General features: G+C 43.9%; 1 protein-coding gene across 1 annotated transcript in view; it reads left to right on the top strand.

Moving 5' to 3' along the window:
• The window catches only part of TMEM233 (transmembrane protein 233), a 36,059-nt gene extending 17,258 nt beyond the window's left edge, over positions 1-18,801 (top strand). Inside the window, exons 2-3 of the mRNA XM_032876171.1 lie at positions 10,158-10,294; positions 18,610-18,801. Of these exons, the coding sequence (XP_032732062.1) occupies positions 10,158-10,294; positions 18,610-18,616 (144 nt within the window). The 3' untranslated portion in view covers positions 18,617-18,801. The remainder of the gene's footprint in view (positions 1-10,157; positions 10,295-18,609) is intronic.
• Positions 18,802-27,310: the final 8,509 nt, after the last annotated feature.

The following is a 27,310-nucleotide window of genomic DNA, read 5'->3' as shown; positions in this document are numbered from 1 at the left end:
CATTCACACAGCAAACCCATGCCTGTCTAAGGCAGAAGCCCACCCTTCAGAACTCTGACACAGAAGTTAAATGACACAGTTTACCCTCTGTTCTGTCAGTTCCTAAAATGACTGGTTGGTCACCTTGGTCAGAACGTTAAGTTGGCCAATGGCTTCATTTCAACGTCTGCTTGCACTGTTTGTGTTACCAGTTTGCTTTTCTGTCGATTCAACCTCATATAAGGGAAGTAAAGGCATACTAAGTGTCAGACCCTCCACCAGGCACTGGAAAAAGGGTGATGAGTAAAAAGAAACATGGCGCCCACCCTCATGGAGCTCAAGTCAGGTGACGGAGTCAAACACTCAATGAGACCATCAGCAACAGAGTAAAATGACCAAGTCTCACCGAGAGGAGGCCATGAAGGAAACAGACGCAGACTGAGTCAGCACATAGGTCAGGGAACCTACTGAAGATGGGGTCACCTGAGAAGACTGCCTTGAGGAAGGAGACATGAAAGCTGAGACCAGAAGAACGAGCAGATCCTGGCCACATGAGACATCAAGGGAAGTGGGCTTCCAGCAAAGGAAATGACCAGGACAAAGATGGGGGGGGCAGTTTGGAAAGAGGGAGGTGGAGCAAGGATGAAGGTTCCAAATGGGGCTGGAAAGGCAGGCAGAGGTCAGATCCTGCAGGACTTGGAAGGTCATGATTAAGAACATGCGTCTCTCTCCCAGGGCAATGGGGAGCCAAGGACAGGTTTCTAGCCAAGGTTGCTAGGGGCTCCCAGCCAAGGTCACTAGGGGATCCCATCCCATCCCCCCACACAAGTGATTTATGTTCTCTTCTCTTATGGCATTATCAGACAACAAGAACTTTCCAGAAGAGCTACTTCCCACTGTGGTGTCACTGGCTGTTAAGTCTTCACTGCTTACCTGTCCCAGGTAACAGAAATGTGCCTTCTATGCCCTATTAAAGGGGAGGAGGACTCTTGGTTTTTACCCAGGTCTTTTTTTCTTTTTTTTTTTAAGATATTATTTATTTATTTGACAGACAAAGATCACAAGTAGGCAAGGAGGCAGGCAAGGCAGTGGGCGGGGGAGGAAGCAGGTTCCCCACTTAGCAAAGAATCCAATGCGGGGCTCGATCCCAGGTCCCTGGGATCATGACCTGAGCTGAAGGCAGAGCCTTAACCCATTGAGCCACCCAGGCGCCCCCCAGGTCTTTTTTTTTTTTCTTAACAGTAGACATAATCATAAGGAAGAGCAATTGGGCACGGGGAATGTGGAGCACACCAAAGTGTATTTAATAGCTCATTTGTTTTCATCTTCGTCAATCAGCGTATGGTATAATAATAATAATAATATCGATGTAATAGCTAATGCTTACTGGTGCTATTTACCAAGTGCTGCTTGAAGCATTTTACATGTATTAACTCATTTAATGCATTATGACCAGGTAACCAAAATATAAAAACAACAACTGACTATGTCTTCCATTGTTATTATTTTGTGTTTGGTGGCTAATTTTGTTTGAGGGTAAATGTGGGATTACTGAGCACGTTTGGTGGTAGACAAGAACAATGAAAACGAACACATTTTTGACAGGGAGATCAGGAGCACAGATTAGAGGCATATTTGCCCTATTTTTCACATAAGTGGCAAAGTTTTTATTAAATTGGAATCAAGTCAGCTATGTGAAGCTGGGTTATCAACAGTGTATTAAATCTAGCTCTTGGGCTCTTATGGACATAAAGACGTAGTTATCATAAGAGCTTTGTCGATTAACTTACTATCATTTGGTGATGTTTGTAGTCCCCTTAGAAAGCTGCCTTTGAAAGCAGACACATTATCTGCTTCCCTGTCTCTGAGTCTCAGTTTTCTCGGTGGATACAATTTTTAACCCCCATGAGGATCATGGTGAAGATTCAGTTATATGATGGCATAAATGGTTAGTCCAGGACCTGGCACAAAGTAGGTACCTCGTGAATATTAACTATTATTTTGCCATAATTATTATTGTAACTAACATATCCCCTGGTTTACCCCTAGCCTCTTCTCATCTCTCTCTCTCTCTCTTCCCTCCTTCACTCCTGCATTTCCTTCTGGGTTTTCTTAAATACCTTCAGTAAAAAAGTTATTTCCTACCCCTAGAACTTTGCACATGCTGTCTTCTCTGCCAGCCTTCCTCTTCCCTGCCAACTCTTTGCAGGCCTGACCCCTTCTCAAGTCTTCACGTGTCAGTCTGCCTACCACCACCTCAGTGAGAGCTCCCTTCCTGCACCCCATTATTCTTGCCTTAATAATGTTCTATCATCATCTTGTTTATTAACACATTTACTTATTTTTGGTCTTCACCAGAATGTAAGCTCCATGAGGGTGATGGAGAGCACTGTCTGGCACATAGTCGGTGGTCGACAAATAATTTTTGGATGGATGGATGTCCACCTAGGACAATGGCTCCCAACTCTTCTTGAAATAATCTGGGAAGCTTCCAAAAAAGTATTGATTCAATTGGTCTTGGAGTGGGCTTGAGCACAGGAATTTGTAAAGTCCCTCCAGGTAATTCTAAGGTCAGCTGGGGCTGAGAACCACCAACCCAAGGGAATAAAAAAAAAAAGTACAATTTGGAAGAGCTACATCTCAGGCCCACACCTGGCAGACACTCCATAGTGATGTGGATTCATCTGGTACCATGTGGGACGTGGCAAGAGCTCTGCTCTAAGAGCAGAGGGAAAGGACAAAGTACTTCCCATGTTTTTCCAACTCAGGACAGTGGTGAAGCTTTATCATTCAATGAAAAGTGTCACAAATTTCTAGAATGTTGGACCCCCTCATGTTCAACTTCAGTTAACAAAATTTATGGAGTCACATGGAGTCTCTCCTTCTTGGAAATGTGGATGCTAGGAGTTGTCTGAACCCTCCAATAGGCAGCCAGGAGTCGTGGCTGCATAGCCTTGTGACACAGACTTGCTGCTCCCTGCTGCAGTTTTTGGTTTTGGTTTTTGATTTTTTAGGGGTGTTTTTGGTTTTTGTTATTGTTGTTATTGTTGCTTAGTTGTTGGGTTTTTGTTTTTGTTTTTGAGGTTGGGCATAGAAACAGTCCCCCTCATTTCCGGTTCCTGACCAACATTCTTTCTGTGAGTATTTGAGCGTCATGTGTCCCTCCAGGGAGGGGATGTATAAATATGCTTGAAACAACTTGATGCAGTGACCATGACATCATTAGTATCACTGCAGGAGAAAGGAATTCACCCACGTTTCTGTCAAAGTGTGACTTTCGCTGGCTCGGGGCAGCTCACTAAGACCTAGATGCTCTCCTTAGGTTCTGTAATGATCATTACCTTTTGTCACCATAAACCCATGCTTGGAGAAAAGAGAAAAGGCACTGCTGGGGACTCTTGGGTGCCTTGCAAAATGTGTGAAGAGGCCTCATTTGTTCCACATCCTGAAGAAGGTTCATGTGCCTCACAGAAAAAGAAAGAAACTGGACGGAATCTAAAGGTCCCTCTTTTTAACATACTTTGCGTGGTGAGCAGAAATGGCAACTAGCTGTCCAGTATCTTAAAATAAGGGCAGTTGGGCTGGAAAATTAGGAGGTCTACAGCTCAGAAGAAAACTCCAGGCACCATCCAAGCACCACATCTATGAGTTAGAAGACAATGAACACAGACACAGGGGAATTTCTGTATGTGGACACTCCAATCTAGATGAGACAAAATTTTATGAGACTATATACATACTCCCCCCCAAAAAAAGAGTGCACGTAAAAACTGGTGAAATCTGAGTGAAGTCTATGCCTGAGTTAATAGTGTCATACCAATGTTGGTTTCCTAGCTTTGACAAAATACCATGGAGACATAAGGCATCATTAGGGGAAGCTTGAGGAAGTGTTTGTGAGAACTCCTGGTATTATCTCTAGTTTGCAACTTCTCATGAGCCTCAATCTATATCAAAATAGAAGCTATAATTTGGAAAGAAAATGAACTGGGAGAAACCAGGAGAAAATTTTGCAATATATGTAATAGATTAAGGAACATTATCTGCTGTGCTATTCAGTACAGTGGCCACTAGCCATAGGTGACTATGGAGTATTTGAAATGTGGGTAGTCCCACAAGTCTTAACGATATTATTTTGGACATGCTAGGTTAAATCAAATACATGTTATTAATTTCCCCTATCTATTTTTACTTTTTTAATGTGGTGACTGGAAAATTTTAAATTACATATGTGGCTCCTATTCTATTTCTGTTGCACAGGGGTGATCTATAATATATAAGAAGTTCTCACAAATCAATAAGAAAAAGACAAACTGATAGTAAACTGGACAAAGGGTAAATACAAAATTCATCAAGAAGAAACATAGTTGACCAATAAACATCCATCCATATAACAAGTATTTATTGATTTCCTATGTTTCAGGCACTATATTAGTCACCAGAGAGAGTTTTAAATTAGCTGTTCTTAGAAAGTCTCTCTAAGAAGGTGAACGTTTGAGTAGAGGTCTCAAGCACATGAAGATATCTCAATCTCACCACTGAATCAAAGAAATGTCATTTTGAGATTCTTTGTCACCTGTCAAAATGGCAAAAATATACATTGATAACACGGTTTTGGCAAGGATGTGGGGGGAAGGGCACTTAAATACTATTCATGGCAGTATAAATCTGTCTAGCTTTTTGGCAGGACAATTAGAATAAGGATGCCTACTGAAGCCCACTGTGTAATTGTAACAAACTTTAAATGAGTGACACGGGTAACGGTGAGGAGCAGCCCTGTACGTGACTACTACAGAGCCATTAAAAAGGAGACAACTATGCTCACAAACTGTAAGTCTGAAGTTATTTGAAAACAAAAAGTTATCTAAAAACAATAACAACAAGCACAATGACAATTGAAGATTTTCCCCCAAGGATGCAAGAATTAGGAACTCTATCAATATAACTTGTTATTTTAAATCATGCCTAAGCGGGGGCATTGGAGGATGAGAAAGAGATAGATGTAGAAGCACTAGCTTGAAAAGGTGCACCACCTGTAACAGAGGAAAAACACAAGTTGCAAAACATATATACTATAATGCTGTTCATATCTTTGGGATAAAGAGAAAACAAAAAACTCTGAGTGTGTATGTACACATAAAATTTATGCAAAATATTAAAGTTAATTTCAGTATTTATTTTTATTTTTTAATGGGGCAACTAGAAAATTTAAAATCACATACATGCCTCCCATATTACTATTATACAACACTGACCTACAATATATAAAAAGTTCCCACAAATCAATGAGAAAAAGACAAACTAATAGAAAACTGAACAAAGGAAATAAGTATATCAAGAAGAACTACACTTGGGGCTCCTGAGTGGCTCAGTGGGTTTAAGCCTCTGCCTTCAGCTCAGGTCATGATCTCAGGGTCCTGGGATCGAGCCCTGCATTGGGCTCTCTGCTTAGCAGGGAGCCTGCTTTCCCCTCTCTCTCTGTCTGCCTCTCAGCCTACTTGTGATCTCTATCCATCAAATAAATAAATAAAGTCTTTTAAAAAAAAGAACTACATTTAACCAATAAACATTCTTATACATATATATGCACTTTACCAAACTAGCTATGTGACTCTGTGCAAATCACTTTAATTTCTCTGTACCTCAATTTTCCCACCAGTAATACGGAAACAAAAAAAGCATCTACCTCACACACTTGTTATGAAGACTACTGAGATAATCTTTGAAAAATATTTACCACAGTGCCTGGAACATATAAATACTCAGTAAAAGTTACCTGTTATCATTATTAATTTTGTCAAAGAAAGACTCAGAGACCAAAACATTTAGAAAAGAAAAGATTTCACTTAGAACGAAACGCAAGGAAGTCCAACTTCGAAAAGACCAGCTAGCAGAACACAAAGTATTTCAAGGAAACAAATGCAAAATTGCCAAGGCTACCAAGATTTACAGCAGTCTGTTCATGATTTAAAAACTTAACAAAGCAGAACAGTAACTTTCTCAAGAGATTACAATAGCCACAAAGGAAGTGACCCATGTTTGTGTACCAACATTGCACAAGGCAGAGATGAGGCGGTCTTTGCCAAGATTGATGGGAAGTATTCAAGGGTTTAATATTGGAGCAATGTGGAGTCAAAAAACTGACTCCGTATTCTTGGGTTATCTCAGGGTACAAACTGCTGTTTCTTTATCTTGATGAAGATACATGATGTGCTTAGCCATAACAGAAGCAAGAGAAAGTGTCAGTTTTCCTTTCATGTTATTCATGGGGGGATAAAAATCTAGAAGCAAATCTACCAAGCTACAAATAATGGTTACCTCTGGGAAACGGGATGGGGAGAAGAGCTTACTATTTACTGGATGTTTCTGTAGCATTCGAATGCTTTATGTGTTCGCAAATTACATCTGTAATATGTAAAAGAACTAATAAGATGATCTAAGCCATCCCGTTTCTCTCTGGTTCTTGCACAGCAGATGGGATAGTTTGCTTTCTAAGCTCTTCAGAGAAAGATTTATAAACTATGCGTTTTCTCTACAACCCATTTCCACCACTTCAGTCTGTAGCATCTGTCAGGAGATCCTTAGCAATTCCAATAGGGAAGGGAAAAGAATGACGTCCACCGAATGGAGGAGGGGAGCATTAATTCCCTCTCGTTTCTTCATTAGATCTCCACCAAACCCTAAGATTCCCCAACTCCTCCAGAGTGAAATCTGGGAGTTCGAAAGTCTCCCACCCTCTTCTCTCCATATCCTTACATTTCCCCCATAGATTTGCCCCTGGGTAGCCCGTTTTTCTATGAGTCCAGAGGAGGAAACGGATTCCTAAGAGAACTCCTGGGGGGAGCAGAATCCACAGTGGATACCAAAAGGACCTTTCATCTGGTTTTCAAACCAACCGAGGCTTCATTCCTAGTCAACCCAGCATGTCTCTTAGGACCCTCAACGAGAGGGTGGTTTGCAGAGAGAAGGGTCGCATACAAGATGCCAGACTGTCAGCAAGCGATGTAGGTTGAGTAAGACTCCCTCATGGCTTAGACCCAAATGCCCCTCGGCCAGGCCACCAGCAGAGCCCTGCAAAGAAGTGACTCTAGAAGCCCCCATCTCCCCCGAGCTTACGGACACAAATAGAGATGTGCCTCTCAGTATGGCACCGACTTGCCACTTCCCACTCGGGACCATGAAACTGGGTTTTTTTCACCAAACAGCCAGGAGTTGACGATATTTGGGGAAAGGAGGGGTCTCGTTATTTTTCTGATCACAACAACATGGGTGGATTGCCAGGATGGAACACATCTCAGAACTGGCTTCTCCAAAGCAGCATATAGGGTAACAGTCACTTGAGGAGCATCTGAATCTATATCATTTTAAACTGGACTGTGAAAAATATGAAAATTAAGAAATAAACTGGACTGTGAGCTCAGCATTTGGGGGGGCTCTAAGATTCTATGCAGTGTCTTTGATCTAAAACAAAGCTTCTCAAACTTGGGTCTTCAGAGATTCTGCTCCAACAAGGGGCAGAGCCTGATCATCTCTGATTCTGGTAAATAGCCCAGAGACCCCAAAGACCCCAAAGACCTCTCAGTGTTGGAGGAAGAACAAGACAGACAGTGGCAATTCACAATAAAAGCTAACATTTGTTGCACATTTACTATGGGCTGGGGCAACGCTCACCATAGACTCACCGGCTTTAACTCATAACTCGCTGACTCCTCCACCGTGAAGAAGGTGCTTACCACCATCTCCAGTTTACAGATGAGGACACCAAGGCTTGATCAGTTGCTCTCATTCTCATAGCAGCTAACACATGGAATTTGAATTCAGCTCTCTTTTTGCTTCGAGCCCGTGCTCTATTGCATACATCCTTGGAATTAATCTTAAATTGGTGGGCACCTTTACCCTGCAGGGTGTTAAAGATATCTATCTAGACCAAAGGGTTTCAATCCTAAGAAGCTTTAAAAAAAATACTGTAGCAGCAACACAAGTGTCCACCAACAGATGAAGGGATAAATGTGACAGTATACGTACAGCGGAGTATGAGTCAACCTTAAAAAGGAAGGAGATTCTGGGCACCTGGGTGGCTCAGTGGGTTAAAGCCTCTGCCTTTGGCTCAGGTCATGACCCCAGGGTCTTGGGATCAAGCCCCACATCGGGCTCTCTGCTAGGCAGGGAGCCTGCTTCCTCCTCTCTCTCTGCCTGTCTCTCTGCCTATTTGTGATCTCTCTGTCAAATAAATAAATAAAATCTTAAAAAAAAAAAAAAGGAAGGAGATTCTGACCCATGCCACAACACGGATGAACCCTGAGGACATTGCTAAATGAAATAAGCCAGACACAGAAGGACAAATACTGTATGATTCCACTTACACGTGGTACCTAGAGTGATCCAGTCCATAAGACCGAAAATAGAATAGCAGTTGCTGGGGGCTGGAAGAATGGGGAGTTAGGATTTAATGGGAACAGAGTTTCACTTTGGGAGGACAGATGGTGGGGATGGTTGAACAACAACAAAGTGAACACCACTTAATGCCACTGAACTATTTACTTAAAAATAGTAAAAATGGTACATTTCATGTATATTTCACCACTTTTTTTTTTTAAACTGGTATCTGGTCCCCATAACAATTAAATCAGAATCTCTCCAGGACATCTGTATTTAAAACAAACCAACATTAGCCAGATGTTTCTAATAAACACTCAGGGTTGAACACGCACTCCAGGAATCAGGGCTCAGAATTCTGGAATTCTTCCTGCTAGAAGTTCTGGACGTCACTGCAGGTCCCTGCCTTCCCATTCACACCCGATACCTGAGCACAAGCCCCCAGCTTGTTGCAAAGGTGGCCAGAATCCAAGAATTAATGGAAGGTTCTGGAAGTGGGAAGCTCAGCTGTATACTGGGTGTTTCCCTGGCTTGTAATTTTCTGCATGTGCCTAATCCTCCTTCACAGTCCGGGAAGAGGAGCAATTATTACCGACATGCTGTGATTTCAGGCTCAGGAAGAGAGGTTCCCACCGAAATCTAAAATTACCCGCACTGATCAACCTCTGTCCATAACTCATGAATACATATTTCCAGTCTTCTTTCAGCAGCACCAGAACCTCTGGGGGAGCCTTAGCAGTGGGAGTCATGATAAAGAAAGAGGGCTTATTGTAAGATTGTTCAGCTGTCCTGGCCATCTGCTCAGCAGCAAACATTCTCTGAGCACCTCCTCTTTGCCCCCAAACAAACTCACATCCTGTAGAGAAATGGGTATATTCATTCACCCCCTCAGCCAATACTTATTTCTGGACTTCTACAAGGTAGCAGACACTGCTCTAAGTACAAGCAACAAAGGCGATATTTAAAATATTCAACAAGTATTCAAATATTCAACAAAATATTCAATGAGGAAGGACATCTGCTGGGTCCAGTCTTAACCCTTAAGTTGCTGGACCAGTAGGGATTCAGAGGTGGCGGACCAGGATGGCTGGGATTTGGGGAGGGGTGACTGCTATTTACCAGCCAGTATAGAAATAGTTTAGTATTTTACCAGCTGGGAAAGCCATATGAATAGGTACCCATTGACAGTGTGGCTTGGGGAGAGAGGGGGACAATTCAATCAGAGACCTCATGGATTGAAGGTCTAGGGCAGGAGAAGCGAACTTTTTCTGTAATGGGCCAAGTAGTAACTATTTCAGGCCTCAAGGGCCATATGGCCTCTGATCTGGCCACACAACTCTTGCAGCATGAAAGCAGCCACAGACAATAGTAAACAGATGAGTGGGGCTGTGTTCCAAACCAAGTTCATTAATAAAAGAGCAGGCTGGATTTGGCCCATGGGCCAGGGTTTGCAAAGCCCATTCTGCTGGATGAGATGTGCACACCTGTTCGTTATACAAATATTTGTTCAAGCATCCTCTTCATGGCACTGGGCACTGGTATACCTTACTGAACAAAAGGTAAATGGTCCCACATAGCAACGTTCTAATGGGAGAGGCCAAAGCAATCCTTTTAAATGTGGTATAGTAAATACTAAGATGAAGGTAATAGGGAAATCCAGAAGGGGAAGGAAGTCAACCCAGGAATCCAGGGAGGGCTTCCTGGAGGAGGTGACAACCATGTTGCCTGCTCAGATCAGTCTGAGAAGCACATGTCTTTCTCTGTGGGTCGTCTGTCATCACCGGCTTTTCCTTTGTGTCTCCCAGTCTCTGAACAGCTACAATGAAGGAGACATCGAAGGATCCAAGCGGCTCGGGAGGAATGCCAAGTGGGTGGCCATCGCCTCCATCATTATCGGCCTTCTCATCATCGGTATTTCTTGTGCAGTTCACTTCACAAGGAAGTAAGTCGGCTTTTTTTAATCCCTCCCAATATAGAATGCCTTCTCCTGAGTGCCCACAGCAATCTGTGAGGACAGGTTAGGTTATGTTCCAAGAGCAAACAATCCCAAACAAAAGAGTTTTCATTTTTGTTTCACTGGTGGTACATAAGCCAGGGAGCTTTGTGAAGGGTCTCTCCTCTACCCAGTGACTCGGGGTCCTGCCTATCCAAAGCCCCACTGTCCCTCAGCTGCTCTATCTAGAACCCGGATCAGTAAACTTTTTCTACAAAGGACCAAAGAGTAAATATCATCGGTGTCTATCACCATCGCATGTCACTACTTAACTCTGCCCTTTCAGCACAAAAGCAGCCATATACAGTATGCAAATGAATGAGTACGGCTATGTTCAATAAAGCTTTATTTACAGATATCTAGGCCAGGGGCCGCAGTTTTCCAATCTCTGAGAGAGGAGCGAGGAGGACCAGAGAAACCCACATGGATTTGCAATGTCTCGGCCCTGGAGTGACAAATGTCCCTTAGGCTCACAATGTATTAGCTAAAACCAGTCACACAGTTCCACCTTTTCATGAGACAGAGGGAAATGTGGGAGAATCAATGCAATATTAGGATTTTTGCTTGCTCTGCCTTGCCATCCGATCCGCTAAATGATTTCATGATTTATTTTTTTTAATTTTTTTTTTATTTTATTTGACAGAGAGAGATCACAAGTAGGCAGAGAGGCAGGCAGAGAGAGTGAGAGGGAAGCAGGCTCCTTGCTGCGCGGAGAGCCTGTTGCGGGACTCGATCCCAGGACCCTGAGATCATGACCTGAGCCGAAGGCAGCGGCTTAACCCACTGAGCCACCCAGGCGCCCTGATTTCATGATTTAGACTACCTGTTCTGCGTCAGGGTGACCACATATTTTTGGTATTGCCAACATGCTCTCATCTCATAAAGAGGCGGCTGCCATTGCTATCTCTCTCCAGATTTGGATGAATTTATCCTCATTTCTCGAGCCAGCTGAGATGGGTTGAATCTGCTACAATCACTGACACTTCCCGTCGGAGGCTTGACAGAGGGCAAGGTCATGTGACAGATGACCAAGGCCCAGAAACGACAAGCCCAGATCCATCTCTGTCTCACTGTGTCACTCCTGGCAGGGAAGATAAGGATTCTGAGACATTCTTTAGCTCTTCTGCCAGAGCAACACAGTGAGCTGCACACCATTTCCCTCAAGCTGAGAAGGTCAGCCCCTTTGGCTTAGTTTCAGGAAAGGCTCACATGGTGGGCAAGGAAGGAAGGGGACACCCGTGAGCCTGCCAGATGGGCCAAGCCAACCTGGGCAGTCAAGAGGGTAGTGCAATGACACAGGAGGTCAACTTCCTATCAGACAAGCCAGACCCAGCGGCAATTGGGACAGCTGGATGGGGGGCAGATAGGAAGACAAAAGTGTCACAAAGGAGAAAATAGATGTTTTAGACCAAAGAGAGAAGAAAAGGACAGTGGAACTTCAACAGAAGCACAAGGTATCTTGCCTACAAGATGGAAAATGGACAATGTTGGCCTATGAAGATGGTCAGAGAGCAGATATGAACACACTCAACTTCATTCTTTAAGGAAGGCATTGCGTGCTTGCGTGTGAGCATTATAGGTATTATAATGCAGGTTTGGCACCAGACTTCTGGGCTTCCCCCTGTGCCACTTACTGACAGTGAGACTCTCAGCCAAGTGCTAAACCTCCATTTCTTCTTCCGTAAAATGGGGATTATAGTAGTATCCATTGAATAAAGCGATCGTGAAGGTTCATTAGATGACCAGCACACATACAGCATGGTGTCTGTTCCTTAGTTAGTTCCCCAAAAAGGCAAACCATTTACTAACCCTATTATTACTACTGTTATCAGTTATCAACCTGGCTGGGAGAGGACCTCAGAATTTAAGATGCTACCAAACAGAGTTCAAGGCTTTGTGCTCATGAGCTCAGTTCAAAGGATGGTGTTCCAGGGGAAAGAGGCCAAGTCTTGGCCTAACTCCCAGGGACTTGGGAAGATACATACTGCCCAGATCAGTGTTGGCTGGGTTATAATAATAGCAGCTGACACTGACACAGAATTTAGCACAGGCCCGCTACTGTCTGAGCTCTTACGTGCATTAATCCCCACTGGATCCCCACAGCAACCCCATGAGATGGGTATTATGTTCACTTTGCAGATAAGGAAACTGAGACTCGGGGGAGAGAAATAACTTGCCTGATGTCTCACACCTGGTTAGTGATAATGGCAGGGTTTAACCTGGGATAATCTGGCTCCAAGAGCTGTTTAAGCTGTGTTCTTCACCACAATGCCACACTGCCTCTAGGCCAATAACTAGTATACTCCGTAACAAAAATCAGTGGATAGTACTCACCTTGTGGCTACCTCCAGAAGTGATTTATATTGGGGAGGGGGGCGGGTTATGGGGAAGCTTCAACTTGAAAAATAAAAAATGTGTGATAAGACAGCACCAAGGGTGGGCGCCTGGGTGGCTCAGTGGGTTAAGCCTCTGCCTTCAGTTCAGGTCATGATTTTAGGGTCCTGGGATCAAGCCCCGCATCAGGCTCTCTGCTCAGCGGGGAGCCTGCTTTCCCCTCTCTCTCTGCCTGCCTCTCTGCCTGCTTGTGATTTCTGTCAAATAAATAAATAAAATCTTAAAAAAAAAAAGGCAGCACCAAGGGTAACAAAATCAAAACACTGCAGGAGGTACGCAAGAAACATACATGAATGGAGTGGCCTGGTTGTGGGGCTATAGGGAGTGGTGGGGACTGCAGCGGTGTTCCAGAGCATGGTTCAGCTGATTGTGACCACTTAGAATGCAGACCCCAGGAAGCCCATATTTCACAAAAACACTGGAAATGTTTTTCATCTCAGATCTCCTGGGTTTTGGATCTTGGCAAACAATTCACATCATTTAAGCATAGGATGAGGGTCAAAAACAAAACAAAATGAAAAAAAAAAAAAAAAAACACATTCCAGCCTGGACATTATTTACTTTGCAGTCTCTGGCAGGCAATGTGGCTTTCAGAGATCAGTATGTCCATTAGATACCATCCAAGAAGTTTCACAAGGGACCCAGAAGTCCTCATATGTGGGGACTTTCTCCATTCTTAGTATCAGTGTTTCCATCTGGAGACCAAGCATCAATGTGGATTAGCTTGGGACTGAGGTTCTCTTAGCAATTGTAAATGATCGAGAGGAAGTTGCCCTCTCTATCCCTTCTTGCTAAGAAGCAGTGTTTCACACCGTTAGAGCCTGGCCCTCAACTCTGGCTTCACCAGAATTCAAATCCTAGTCCCACCACACAGAGCACCCTGGCAAGTTACTAAACTCTTGTCAGCCTCAGTTTCCATATCTGTAAAGTGAAGCTAGAATTACTTCCTCACCTGTATGGTTGGTTCTTTTAGATACCCTTCTCTCTCTGTTATCAAAGAAAACAAAAATGTTTTCCAGAGTTAGAATCCCATGGAGAATCTCATATTTAAAGGCTTTGTCGTGTGTGTGTGTGTGTGTGTGTGTGTGTGTGTGTAAGAGAGAGCAAGAAACTAGCCCTTAGAGAATGAAATCAATTCTATCTTCTTAAGACCAGTAACAGGCGAATTTCTCAGTAATCCTTTGAAATAAAATTTCCCAGCCCTGGGAGGAACTGAGCAGCAATGTGGAATTACTATGGCAGAGGTTCCCTAACTTTGAGCTGCATGCAAGTTACCTGGGGAGATTTAAAAGAAGTTGACATCAGGGCCCCATCTCAAAGGACTGAAAGTCATTAAATCAGCAGTGAGCCCCAAGAATCTGCATTTGCCAGCTCCCCGTTCCCACCTGGGGTTTGGATGCAGGTGGTCACCACAATACTCTTTGCCCAACCTCTTCCCTCCTGAACCCAAAAGGAAGAATGCGCTAACAGAAAATAGCCTTTAACAGAGGGACCAGTCTTCATTTCCATCAGCAAATTCATCCCCCAAAATGTGTTATGTCTCACTCATTGCCAGGGAAGGGAGTCAAATTATGGCCAAGGAGTGGGACATACCCACGGGAAGGCTCTTTTGCAACAATCCTCAAGGCAGTCAAGGTTTCCGCTGAGGGGGCCTGGGGAAGTCTGGTGTTAGAGGAGCCCAAGCCTAGATTTGAGGCAAAAAGCTTCGAGTAGGTAACTTTTCTGAATTTCACTCAAAAGAGTTAAGTAAACACTGGCTTTTTAAAAACTATGAGGTCCTACCTTTATTTTTTTTTTTTTAAGATTTTATTTCTTCATTTGACAGAGAGAGAGATCACACATAGGCAGAGAGGCAGGCGGGGTGGGGGAGGGGAGCAGGCTCCCTGCTGAGCAGAGACCCTGATGCGGGGCTCAATCCCAGGACCCTGGGATCATGACCTGAGCCGAAGGCAGAGGCTTTAACCCACTGAACCACCCAGGCGCCCCAAGGTCCTACCTTTAAAAAAAAAAAAAAAAGTTTTATTTATCCTAATCAACAACACTCTAACTAATCCCAAAGTCCCTGTCTTTCAAAAAAATTTCTCTGTATCCTTATCGAGAGAACTGGAACCCATCTCTTCTCCCCCAGATGATGGAAATTCCAGGTGGACAGACTGGGATCATCAGAGTCTTTACCCAAACTCAGAAAAAAGTCTCATTCATCCTACTTTCACAGGATATCTCTGTAAGCCATGTGGCAGTGGGGGCAAAGGAAAATAGAGTGTCGTGACATGAAATCCACAAGGACTTGGAATCACTGACCCTAAAACATTCAACAGCTTGGGATAGGAAGCAGTGCTCTCAGAAGAGAAGCATTCTGGTGCTGACTGAAGCAGAAATTTGCAGGCTCTCAAAGCCATAAAATTCCCTATTCTCCAGCTGCTAGGGAAAGAGGAGAAATGAAGTTCCCTGCCTAAATCAACCTGTCTACAGGCTTTCACTTTCTGCTGGTGTCTTGAGGATTCAAGCAAAGTGAGGTTATTCCCGTCGTGTTTCCCAAAGTCTTGGAAACATCTATGACAGATTTAACTGGGATATTTGTGAAAATGCAGATTCCTGGCCTCCAATCCAGACCCCTAGTAGACCTGAAACTCCCCTCCCAAATAGTTTTAGGTATTCTGAAGTTCTAGAGCCATTCTTCTAGGACCTTGCATATAATGGAGAACATTCTTGCCTGTGTGAACATATGTCACAAAACAGGACTTTTTTACATCCTTAAGCCTGATAGAAGCTTCAGACCCTGCTGCTTCCTCCTTACTCCCTAGAAACTTTACACGACTCCCAGGTTTGTTCTTCCCTCTCTTCTCATGATCAAGCTCATGGTCACATATCTGATGCCTTGTAGAATTCTGTGGGACTTCCTTAGCAGCAAAAACAGTTGACCATGATAAAGCTTGGATGTAAGGTAGACGAGTGTTGCCCACCACAAATATGACAGTTGACATTCAGGGCACTTTCATCTTACTCAGGGGAGTGAGGTTCAAATGTCAGGACATCATAGGAACTTGGAGGATAATCAAAATTCATCTTGGAAGCATCCCTAGTGGGATGCCCCATTAAGAGATTCACACCCTGTATCCTGGTCAGCCCAATAGAGCCAATGTTCCCACCAGTGTTGGAAGAGACGACATCCCTTGGGTTGAGCCTGGGCTCAAACAGCTGGCTGTTTAGGGGTCACGGCATATGTTCAACACTGGAACCAGGCTCTAAGCTCACACAGAAGGAATAGGAGTCAAATGCCCATCTATGCTCATGAGCACTGACCATGGTGATGGCCAGAATCTTCAGCTCCATTTTCTTTTGGAGAAACATCAATGGTCCATTCACCATACGTTAAATGCATATACAATGCAACTCCGCTGAACTTATACCTCTGGATGGCCTTGTAGGTCTCTAAATAGCCAAGCACACCCCTACCATGTATTAAAAATGCTTGTCTGTCATTCTTAGCAATGAAAGCCTTCGTGCTCCAAAGTTTCCATTAAGGAAGAATGTGACCTCCTAACTGGATTAAGGATCCCATGGCAGTCGCCCATTAGCCCACATAAAGTTAGCAGATGTTAACCCATTATGCACTGGTAAAGCTTAGGTCTTATAAACAAACTGGCATAAATCCTTTGCTGGCTGCAAAATATCCTTCAGTTGCATTAGGATTGGAAGCAAGCATATGCATCAAGGTGGGCAAGAAGCAAGAAGCTGGCCTTTTTGCAAAAACGTAAAAGCAAATCCATCTTCTTTCCTACATGATGGGTTGGACTATAAAACTTCCTGCATAGTTGTGTCTTCAGATAATTCTTGTGATCTCATGATGAAAAATGGGGAACATTACCTACTTCCAGAAGTCACACCTAAGTCATCATCAACAATGGAAAGATTTTGGCTTTGAAAAGGTTATAAAGTGGTCGGCTCTGGCAAAGAAATCAAAATAACCATGAAAAAGATGTTCGACCTTCCCAGTAACCAGAACAATACAAGTTAAAATGACAATGATACATTTCTTTTTTTTTTTTTTGTCTGCCAGATTGAAACAATTAAAAAGATGGATAACATCAAGATTAGCAAGAGTGTGCAGAATTAGATACAACACTCTTGGCAGAAGAGTAAATTGGGATAGTGTTTGGGAGGTCAAGTTGGATACGTCTATTAAACTTTAAATTCCATCAGCCACCCACTCAGCAATTCTACTTCTGGATATCCTCCCGAGATACAAGCGCACAAAAAGGATGTAAAACAGTGGCTCTCTTCCCTAGCTACACATTAGAATCGCCTGGGGAGCTTTAATGAACAAAAACAAAACAAAACAAAACAAGAAACAATGTCCAGGGCCCACCCTGAATCAGTTAAATCAGAATCTCCAATGATAGGGCCGGGCATTGGTAGGTTTTAGGGCTATCCAGAGGATTCTAATGCAGACAGGGTAGAGGACCAAGAATGTGCAGGAAAGTTCATTGCAGCTCTGTTTGAAATAGGGGAAACCATGAAACAACCTCAATGGCCATTGATGGGGAAATTATTAAAATACACAGTGGTTTATTCAGAGGACGGAATGCCACACTGCAGTTTACACATGGATAATCTCCCATACTATGGCGTATGAGGCCCCACATGATCTGGCTGCTGCCTCTCTGTCTTCATCTCCCAGCACACTGCCCCTCCCTCCTCCACTTCAGCGACACTGAGTATGCTCCTGCCACAGGGCCTTTGCACTTTCTGGTTCCTCTACCTAGAATTTCCTTCCTCCTAATAGCCACATGGCTTGTTCCCATCTTTCCTTGAGATGCTTGCCCCTTTGTTAGCAGAGAGGCTACCGCTGACCATCTTCTCTAAAATAGCACCCACAGCCCTGCCCTCCTTCCCTTGGTCCCCTTATCCCAACTTTACTTTTCTTCCTAGTACTTACCACTCCCTGAGAAACCAAATATATAATATAAATTATACATAATTTCTATAATATACTGATATATAATTATCCATTTTATATATTAACATACACATAATCATATATACTTTTATGGTCTCTCTCATCCTACTGGAATAAAAACCAAAAACACTTTCATTGCTGTCACTGTCCATAATAATAGAGCATAACCCCTCAGGATGTTCACTTTGAAGCTGATCTGTTGGGTTTTAAATGCAGGTCCCACCTCTAAGTAGATGTGTGCTCTTGGGCATGTCTTTTAACCAGTCTTTGCCTTAGTTTTCTCACCCAAAAAATGGGGATTAAACAGTACCTAGCCCACAGAACTGTGAAGATAAAATTGTGCCTGACACAGTGCCTGGCACATAGTACTCACCATGTAACTGTGGGACACCTGTCCTCACCAGCATCTAGAGCACTGCCTGCCATGTAAATATTTATTGAATAAATTAATGCATGAATATATATGTATCATATGTATGTTACATTACATACATGACACATACATACAGTATACGGGCATAACATTATCCCATTTACATAAACGCACACAAGATGAATTTCTGAGTGCACACTTATGGATTTAAGTGCAGAGAAAAACACTGGAGGGCGTACACCAAATCTTAACGGTGCTACTCGCCCCTGAGGAGGAGAATGGGGTTCAGAAACGCTCTCGAAGAGTCTTGTTGCATCTGTACCATTTGTGGGATTTTTTTTTTTTTTTTGCATGCACCTAGTGTAAAAGTAAATACGTTTCCAGATAACGATATTTCTCAAAAGGAAGCCAGTGCTTAGACTCAAAAACACAGATGTGCTGGACTTCTCCTAGAGAGAACGGAAGCCCTTGGGCCAAGAAGGCTTGGGCCTGTGCGCGCACTCTCTCTCTTTCTCACTATCTGTTTGTCCCACACAGAGCCTGAGCAGTCAGCAGTCTACTGCGAGCAAGGAGGACAGACCTCATCCACACACACACCCACAGGAGTTTCTAAGGAATGGACCCTTGACTTCAGGACTGTGAGATCTCCTCCTCCAGCAATCTCCAGAGGCAGGTCCCTGGCAAATGAACTTTAAAAAAAGGAAAAGGAAAAGGAAAAATTTCTAAAATGAAGGAAAACCAAGTAGTACTGCTAGAACAGCCAGTCATTGATTAGAAAAAGAAAAGAAAAAGAAAAACTCAAGTCTCACTCTCTGAGTTTAGTGAAAGCCTCCATGTCCATTCCTCTCTGCAGAGATGAGCCTCGGGAAATCTCAGTACTTCTAATGGGGGAGGTGAAGGGGGTCCAGATCTGGCCGGAGGAGGGAGGTCCTAGGAAGAACAATGGGTGCCGGTGTCTGCAAAGTTGGGCACAGACACTTGCAGCATGTTTCAAGTTGTCTGACAGAGTGGAATCTGTACTTTTGTTTTTCCTTTTATTTTTGCCTGTTGGATCTAGTGGGTCCTCCTCCATCAGCTGCTCACCGCCACAACCCCCAGAGTTCAATTGCTCCCCAAAGAAACCAAGGAAAGGGCTTTCTGGCCTTTTATCTTGACCTCGATCTTCCTACGATCCCCTCCCTTGCTTGCATCCACTGCTGTTCCCCTCACTTCACTTAAAGATTCTGAGAATGTACTTCATGGTCAATTCTAGGTATAGGAACACCTTTCCCTTTCCCAGTTTTGGGAATAAACTGGCTGTGTTTTAGGAATGTGCTTTTTTCAAACTCTCTCTCTCTCTTTTTTTTTAACAAGTCTCAAGCACGATCTTTGATTTTCCCGGATGCCAACCTGGAAATGCCACCCACTGTATTTATTTTTTGTCAAAGGTAACCCCTTTAGGTGTGATCGTACTGGTTTAATGATGCCATTATTCTGCCCGCCAAAACACGCCAACCCAGAGTTTCACAGAATGCAAGGCATACAGCTAGTGGTACTCAAGATAATTTTCAAGACAGTTCTAGGACACAACATTAAGTGATACCAATTGCAAAGTATGTTTCCCCTTTCCTAGTCTTGTCCAATGCTGATTACAGCAAAGAGAAAACTTCCATTTAGTTCTCATGGGTCCTCAACACCTTTCCATGACTTTAGCTCTTTTCCCTTCTTCATAAAGAAAACTTCCATTTAGTTCTCATGGGTCCTCAACACCTTTCCATGACTTTAGCTCTTTTCCCTTCTTCATAAAATCAGGTTCAAAGTCGAGATAGAACTTAAGAACATAGTCCTGTTTTTGTTCTATTTCTTTTATTAATCGCCTCCTATTTACAGTTTCCCCATAGGGATAGGATCTATTGTTTCTGTTCAAATACACTTACTTAAGGAAAATAAGTGTACTCAAAGAAAATATCAAGGAGTTAACACAACGGGTGATATGTATACATGGCAAAAATAACTTCAAGAACTCATAGAAACACAGTGGTAATGAACTTTCCTAAGCAAGAAAAAAGGCAGCTTATTCTAAGGAATAAACATGAGGCTGAGAAAACACCTGCATCCCAAGGCCTTTTTGCCACTAACTCGCTATGAGAGGCAAGTTTCTTAGCCTCTCTGTGCCTCGAGTTTCTTCACCTGGAAATGGACATAAAAACACCTGCCTACATACCTCAGAGCGTTGTTATGAGAATTAATCATCGTAATCGATGGGAATGCCCCTGGAGGGAGAGTCTAAGTGCTATCCAAATACAGGATATCTGTATTTGGATAGCAGGATTACTAGGAATCTCAGGCTATTTGTTAAAACCCTGGACCCTAGCAAAACAATCAACGTTGACAGATGTCAGATACCACCTGTCCCTTCACCTGGATGTCTGCCATGAGCCAGCACTTGTCCCAGGAGGAAATGGAATCAGGGCCTTGAATCTCTCAGCACGCAGGGATCCCAGCCTCATTCCAATGTATTGGGTCCTGATTTGTTTCAGACACCTCATTTCTTGTTTGTTTGTGTTTGGGCCCCCGATCTTTTACCCAACTCAAATGAGAAGTGTTGCTGAGAGGCAGAATAAAAATGGTTTTAAGTAAGTCTGTTTGCCATGGTGTGTAAGTTGTGTTTTCTTGGTGCTCCGAACCTTCTAGAGATTCCCATAACCACAGTGGGCTCCTGCATCCCAGCCTAAGCCTGTAGGAAGGAACACAGAGAAGCTGGGGGTAGGGCTGGAGAGCAGTTGACTCAGAAATGCCCTCCCAGGAGGCACTGAAAATGTTCCTTCCACTTAAGTCACTAAAGGAGTTCCCTGGGACCCACAGGGGCCTGATTTTTGCTGGGCCCTCAGAACCCGGCAGAGAGCTTTCATACTGATAAAGTAAGGTGATGGTCTTCTCCAGAGCTTCCTGCAAGGGTGAGATCATCCCTGCTCCACTCCAAAAAGTAGTGAGAAAAAAGACTGACCAAGGGCAGGGGACATGTTCAGTAGCCATGACCCCCCCCCCTCAAAAAAAAGGCTAGACCAAAAAGTAGAGTTTATTGGTTCCTCTAACTGAAAATTCTAGAAATAGCTTCAGGCATGGCTGGATCTCAGCGCTCAGCATTAAGAAATTCTCCCTACCTATTTCTCAGCTTCAACTTCCTGAGTTCATTTTGGTTTCGTGGTGGCCGTGACGGCGGCCAGCAGCTTCCAGCTTCTCCTACCAGTTCGGCAATGTGGCAGAAATGAAGTGTCTTTCCCCTAAGAGCTACGGGGGTGGGGGGGGCTGGGGAGCAGGTATGATTCGAAATAATGCAGAATTGATTCAGAATGAGAACCAGTCCATCGGTACCGACACTAGCCATTAACAAACAGGTGTGGCCACCCTTTCAACACAAACAGAATCCGTGACCAAGGGAGTGTGGCACTCTCATTGGCCTGGCCCGGCTCGTGACTCAGCTAGTAGAACTGAAGGTGAGGTCAGCTCTGCCCAAACTTTATGGATTGAGTGGGGAGGATGGTTTCCCAAAGGAAACCCAAAGTGCTTTTACCAGAAGAAGGAGAGACAGAAGTTGAGCAGAAGAAACACCGCTGTCTGCGTTTGGCATGCTGCTTCTTACAGGCCTGCCCCAAACAAGGGCAGAAGTAATAGAAAGTCATTTCGAAACGTTTCCCCAGTCTGTTGGCGCTCTCATCCGCTCCCTCGCCTGATCGTTATTTACAGAGCTCCTGTTCAACCACGGGCCAGGCTTTGGAGATTCCAGTAGGATCAAGAAAGACCCTGTGAGGAGCAGACACATCGTCAAAAATGCAGAGAAAACGTGAGGATGCTAAGACAGGCATGAACGGGGTTCCACAGTCACTTTGCAGGATGTGTCACTGGCTGTATCCAAGGCGAGCGGAAACAAATGTCCCTGTTCCACGGCTCTGTGCCTTGCTCAGGCTGATATGGCTACAGTCCTTGAAGTTGCCCTATCTTTACCCAAGAGTTATGGGCAGAAGCAGATGCAGACTTAAATTCGCTGGCCTCAGCTCCTGGATCAGCAAATTATCTCTGGCCTACGCTAGGACAGCTGCATTCAGCAAAACAGCATTATGCGTGTATCTTGATATGTAATCCTAGATCCATGCTTCTAAATATAAGAGACGTTTTGGGCCACTGAATTAAAAAAAAAAATTATTCTAAGACAGCATCCACCTTCATTGGCTACTACCAATCCATAAAAAACGCTCGTCAATGTTAGATATTTGAGCCTGGGGAGTTACCCTATAAAAACAGGTCCCTGAACCCACACACTTTGAATTCTGGTTTTGACAGAGGCAGAAGGAGGCATCAAGACTATCCAGGCACCACCCACCGTTCCTGGAGATGCCACAGAAAGAAGAAGACTTCCCCTTCCAATACAGATTTATGTATTATTTATTCCGATGGAGATTTCTTTATGGGGGGTCAAGAGAGGGAAGCAGAGCTGCCGTTGTGTATTCCCCTGGGTCAAGCATCTGTGTTTCATCTGTGTACCTGGTTGGGCAACCACACCTCGGATGGGCCGCCAGGTCAAACCTGGGACGGTCCCAACTCTCATCCCTCTTCCGGTCTCAGCCCCCGCTTGCCTGGTTCACCGTTACACCCTGCCTCACAGAGGGGCCCTGCCATTTTCATTTTCTGAAGCTGTCTGCCCCTGGCACTGCCACCAAGTGTCGCTTCCCCCGGGGTGACACAGAATCCTAAGTATGAGGACTGGGTGTACTGCAGAGTGAATAATATACTGAGAGGCCCTCAGTGGGAGTGGGGGTGGGGGTGTTAAATCCTGCCCCTACAGGGGTAACTAGTGGCCTGATAACCAGCATGACAGAGGGCCTCGCACAGGGCTCAACACCTAGTAGGGAAGGTAAAGAAATACTTCTCAAGCCACTCCCAAAGTTCATCTAAACCATTACAGTAGTTTTCTTATAGGTCTCATGTGTGTCTTCATTGTGGATCGGCCTAAAACAAATACTACAAACTCAGTGACTTGAAAACAGCCCACATTTATTGCCCTACACTTTTGGAGGTCAAAAGTCTGAATCAGGGGTGCCTGGCTGGTTCAGTGGGTTAAGCCTCTGCCTTCGGCTCAGGTCATGATCCCAGGGTCCTGGGATTGAGCCCCGCATCGGGCTCTCTGTCTCAGCGGGGAGTCTGCTTCCTCCTCTCTCTCTCTCTCTGCCCGCCTCTCTGCCTACTTGTGATCTCTGTCAAGTAAATAAATAAAATCTTAAAAAAAAAAAAAAAAGTGAATCAGTTCTCATGGGGCCAAAACCAAGATGCCAGCAGGGCTGCGCTCATTCCTGGAGTTTCTCAGGGAGAATCCATTTCCTTGCCTTCTCCTACCACTGGGGCTCCCTCCCTCTGCTGCAGCCCCACCCTGGCCTTCTAGCTATCTCACACATTTGCCAAGATCATTCCTGCCTCAGGGCCTTTGTATGTGCTGTTGCCTCCACTCAGAACACTGAGTCCCAGATTCTCTCTTTCTCTTCCTCCAGGTCTCAGCTTCTTGGAGAGAGCTGCCCTAACCTGCCCTCCCACCACCCCACCCCTAGGGTCTTCTATTTGCACAGTCACACAACCTCAGAGCTTGGCTTCAAGGTCTGTCACAATGGAGTTAGATAGGGTCAGCGGTTGTATAATTATCATTTAATGCCTGTCTTTCCCAGCAGACTCTCAGCCCCTGTGAAAACGGGAACACTGCTCACATTTTTCACCTCTGCATTCCCAGGACCTGGCACAAAGAAGGTTTTCGGTAAGAAGAAATAAATAAATAATGAACGAGAATGAGGGTGTAGGGAACAGAGAAATGGAAAAAGAGGACAGAAACAAAAGTTGCTCCATCACCTAGGTCTTATTTTTACATTCTCTGGCAGATTTGAACCTCCTTTTCGAAAGAAGATGTGACTAAACAAGGAACTGGTTCAAAGCCCTGTCCCAAAACATCTTCATCATATTCCTTTGTCACTCATCATGATAGTTTGGAAAGAGGAATTTATGACAATTCATGTCCACCCAAAAGTTATTTCAAGAAGATACTGACCCTAATGAAGAACCCCAGCTTGTGGGTGCCCGTGACCTTTCCCCAAGGCTCCCTTTGAGGCTGGGCTGCCCCCGAGTGGAAGCAGTGGACAAAGGCACCTAAGGTGTTCCTTTGATGAATGGTACATTCCTTCTGTCTCTTATAACCCTCTGCGCTTCTGCAAGGAGATCCCGAAACAAGCTGGAGGGAACTCACACAACTTTGATAGAGAAAAGAAGCAACAAGCTCAATAAAGTGGAAACGGAGCCAAGATTCTTTAAGATCTGACATTGGGCCAAGCACCATACTAATAAGCACTCTGTGTCGTATCATCTTTCCAAGATCCAACTGAGGAAATCACTCTTGACTATCCAGTTCGATAAACAAGGAAACTGAGACATAGAAAGGGTAAGTAACGGACTTGCCCAAAGGCCCATGGCTAAAAAGTGGTAGAACCAGAGTGTGAACCTCGGTGGGCTGGCCCCGGAGCCTGGGATCCCAACCATGATGGTCCTTGCCCATAGTCACTGCTTCAAAGCACTAAAGTCCAGTCTGTTGCTTTTGAGCCAGATCCTTGACTGATTTCTAGGATAATTTTCAGGTTAGCTAACTCCAAAACTTAGCTATGGCCACAAAATTCTCAAAAGCAATGATGTAGATACCAATATTCACATCTCTGTTCCTTAAAAACACCGATGGTAGACAAGATGGTAAAATGCCTGGTGACCAAGGAAGGCAAAGGCTGGCTCAGTAGGGCTTGTTCTTCAGTCTCTACATTCTGAAGTTCTAAAATTAGCTCTTTTGCCCCCAAGATACTGTTTAACCATTCTTAAAAAGCAGGTAACTATAATAATAATATTAAGGCATGACATGCTAACTACCAAGGATTGTACTTTCACACAATCACTGTTAACAACCCCAGATATAAACACCATGATTAAGTCATCTTTGCCTCTGAGGAAACTGAGGCACAGAGAAGTTAAAGGGTTTTTTCAAGGTCACACGTCAGCTAAGTCTGAGAATTTGAGCCCAGGGAGTTGATTCTAAAATCCATGTTCTTAATCACAACACCCGACTAACTCCCATAAATCAAAAACCAGCTCTCATAGTTTTTAGTTCATAACTAAGAAAAAATAACAAACCTACTTTTCACACATAACAGAATAAAATGACTTCATTGCCTATTCCCACTTTCCCTAAATAGCCGCAAGCTTGATATAAATTTGTGTGGGCTGACCTTTTGGAACAGATCTGCGTTTGTTACGACACATTTTCTGGTTGGAATCTTATTAGATATTAAAGAAACTCTGAGGGGAGCCTGGGTGGCTCAAGCCTCTGCCTTCAGGCTGGGTCATGATCTCGGGGTCCTGGGATGGAGGCCCGCATCAGGCTCTCTGCTCAGCAGGGAGCCTGCTTCGCCCTCTCTCTCTTTGCCTGCCTCTCTGCCTACTTGTGATCTTTCTCTCTGTCAAATAAATAAATAAATAAATAACTTTTAAAAAAATAAAGAAATAAAGAAACTCTGAGGTCTCCACTCTATCTCTAAAATTGATTTTCTATATTTGATGATTGACAACCATAGAAGACAAAACAACTACAAGCCCACTGCCTGCGAACAGGAGCTCATCTGATTGGCTCATGTGTGATTTGGAATGCTGTTGTCTGCAAGCAAGAGAAAATCCAATCAGCTACCACAGAAAGAGAAGTTACTCATTCTCACAGTGGGAAAACTGCAGACAGAGGGCAAACTTCAAGGTTGATTTGATTCAGCAGATCACAAAGCGAGCAGACTATGTCTCTGTTTCTCTTTGAGTCTCTGTTCTGTTCACTTTTGTGTATAAGTCTTTATTGTCAGACTGGCTTCCCTTATGGGAAGAGCTCCTCAGGCTAAACACTTCCTCATCAGTGTTCCAGGAGATGGAAGGCTTCTCTCCCCCAAACCATCTGATGAACGCCCCACACTTGCACTGTAGGGCCCTGGCTGAATCCAGATTGCCATAGGTCTGGGCTACATGCCCATTCCTGAAGTAACTATGGTAGCAAGACGGGTGAGGTTGTCCAGTCACAACCTGCCCTTGGAGTCACTCAGTAAATATTGGCTCTTACTAATTTTATTATTGCGAGAAATGAGATATTTCCATACGCAGGTAAAGTAGAAGTGGAATGACCAATAGTGAAAGCTGGTCTGGCTCAGTCATAAATCCACAAACACACAGCACAACAATGAGATGTAATTTTTACTAGTCAGAATGCTGAACAAAATTTTAAATGTTATGATGCTCAGTTTTGAAGAAGGTGTGATAAACAGTCATCCCAAACATAATTGCCACCATGTTTTAGAGGTATATTTGGCAATTTCTAGCAAATGTTTTAAAGTATGTACTCTTAGATCTAGTGATTCTATCATTAGGAACTCTTCCCACTCCTTTACTCACAAAACCACACTAGGATATATAGATCGGGCAGTGTTATTTGTGAAAATCCAAAATGAAAAAAAAAAAATGTCCACCAATACTGATTAGACTTCTGGTTTCTGATAATGGCAGAGTAACTTACATTGGACTAATCTGTCAATAGCAGCTACCAATGCTGGATAAGACTTTTTTTTTTTAATGAGAGGCTCTTGAGAACAACCAATAGCAGGCAAAAACTGTAAGCAACAGAACCGTTGAAAGAAGAGAATTGTCCACATTTACCTGGATTTTCCTTCGAGGGGTCTCCAAGCCTTCATAACTCACAGAGAATAAATGTCAAGCAGAAAGCAATAGTTTTGCTGGGCTGAGAAATCACAGGTTGGTGTTTGGGGCTCTTGGGCTACCTCAAAATTGAGGGCAGAAATCCCAGAAAAGATAAGAGCCACAAAGAAGGGGCCCAAAAATCTGAATATAAACTCCCCTCAAATCCTTGGCTGACCCCTGAACTGCATATGTGGAGCCCAGCAGGAAAAAAATAAAGAGAGAGAGAGAGGAGAGGGAGAGAAAGAGGAGAGGGAGAAGGAGAAGGAAAAGGAAAAGGGAGAAGGAGAGGGAAGAGGAGGAGAAAAAGAAAAAGAAGACAATTGGAAAGCTTAAGGAACTGAGCAGAGATTTTAGCAGATCCTCAGGGCTGGGAGGCAGAGTTTGGAGTTTAAGTTCCACCAAATTAGAGAAGACTGGTAACCCCTCAGTCGTTCTATTGAAACTCTAGAAGAGT

The sequence above is a fragment of the Lontra canadensis genome, unplaced genomic scaffold (assembly GCF_010015895.1).
Source record: "Lontra canadensis isolate GAN:19392208 unplaced genomic scaffold, GSC_riverotter_1.0 scaffold58, whole genome shotgun sequence".
In the NCBI taxonomy this organism is placed as follows: Eukaryota; Metazoa; Chordata; class Mammalia; order Carnivora; family Mustelidae; genus Lontra; species Lontra canadensis.
This window is presented reverse-complemented; position numbering and strand designations above follow the sequence as displayed.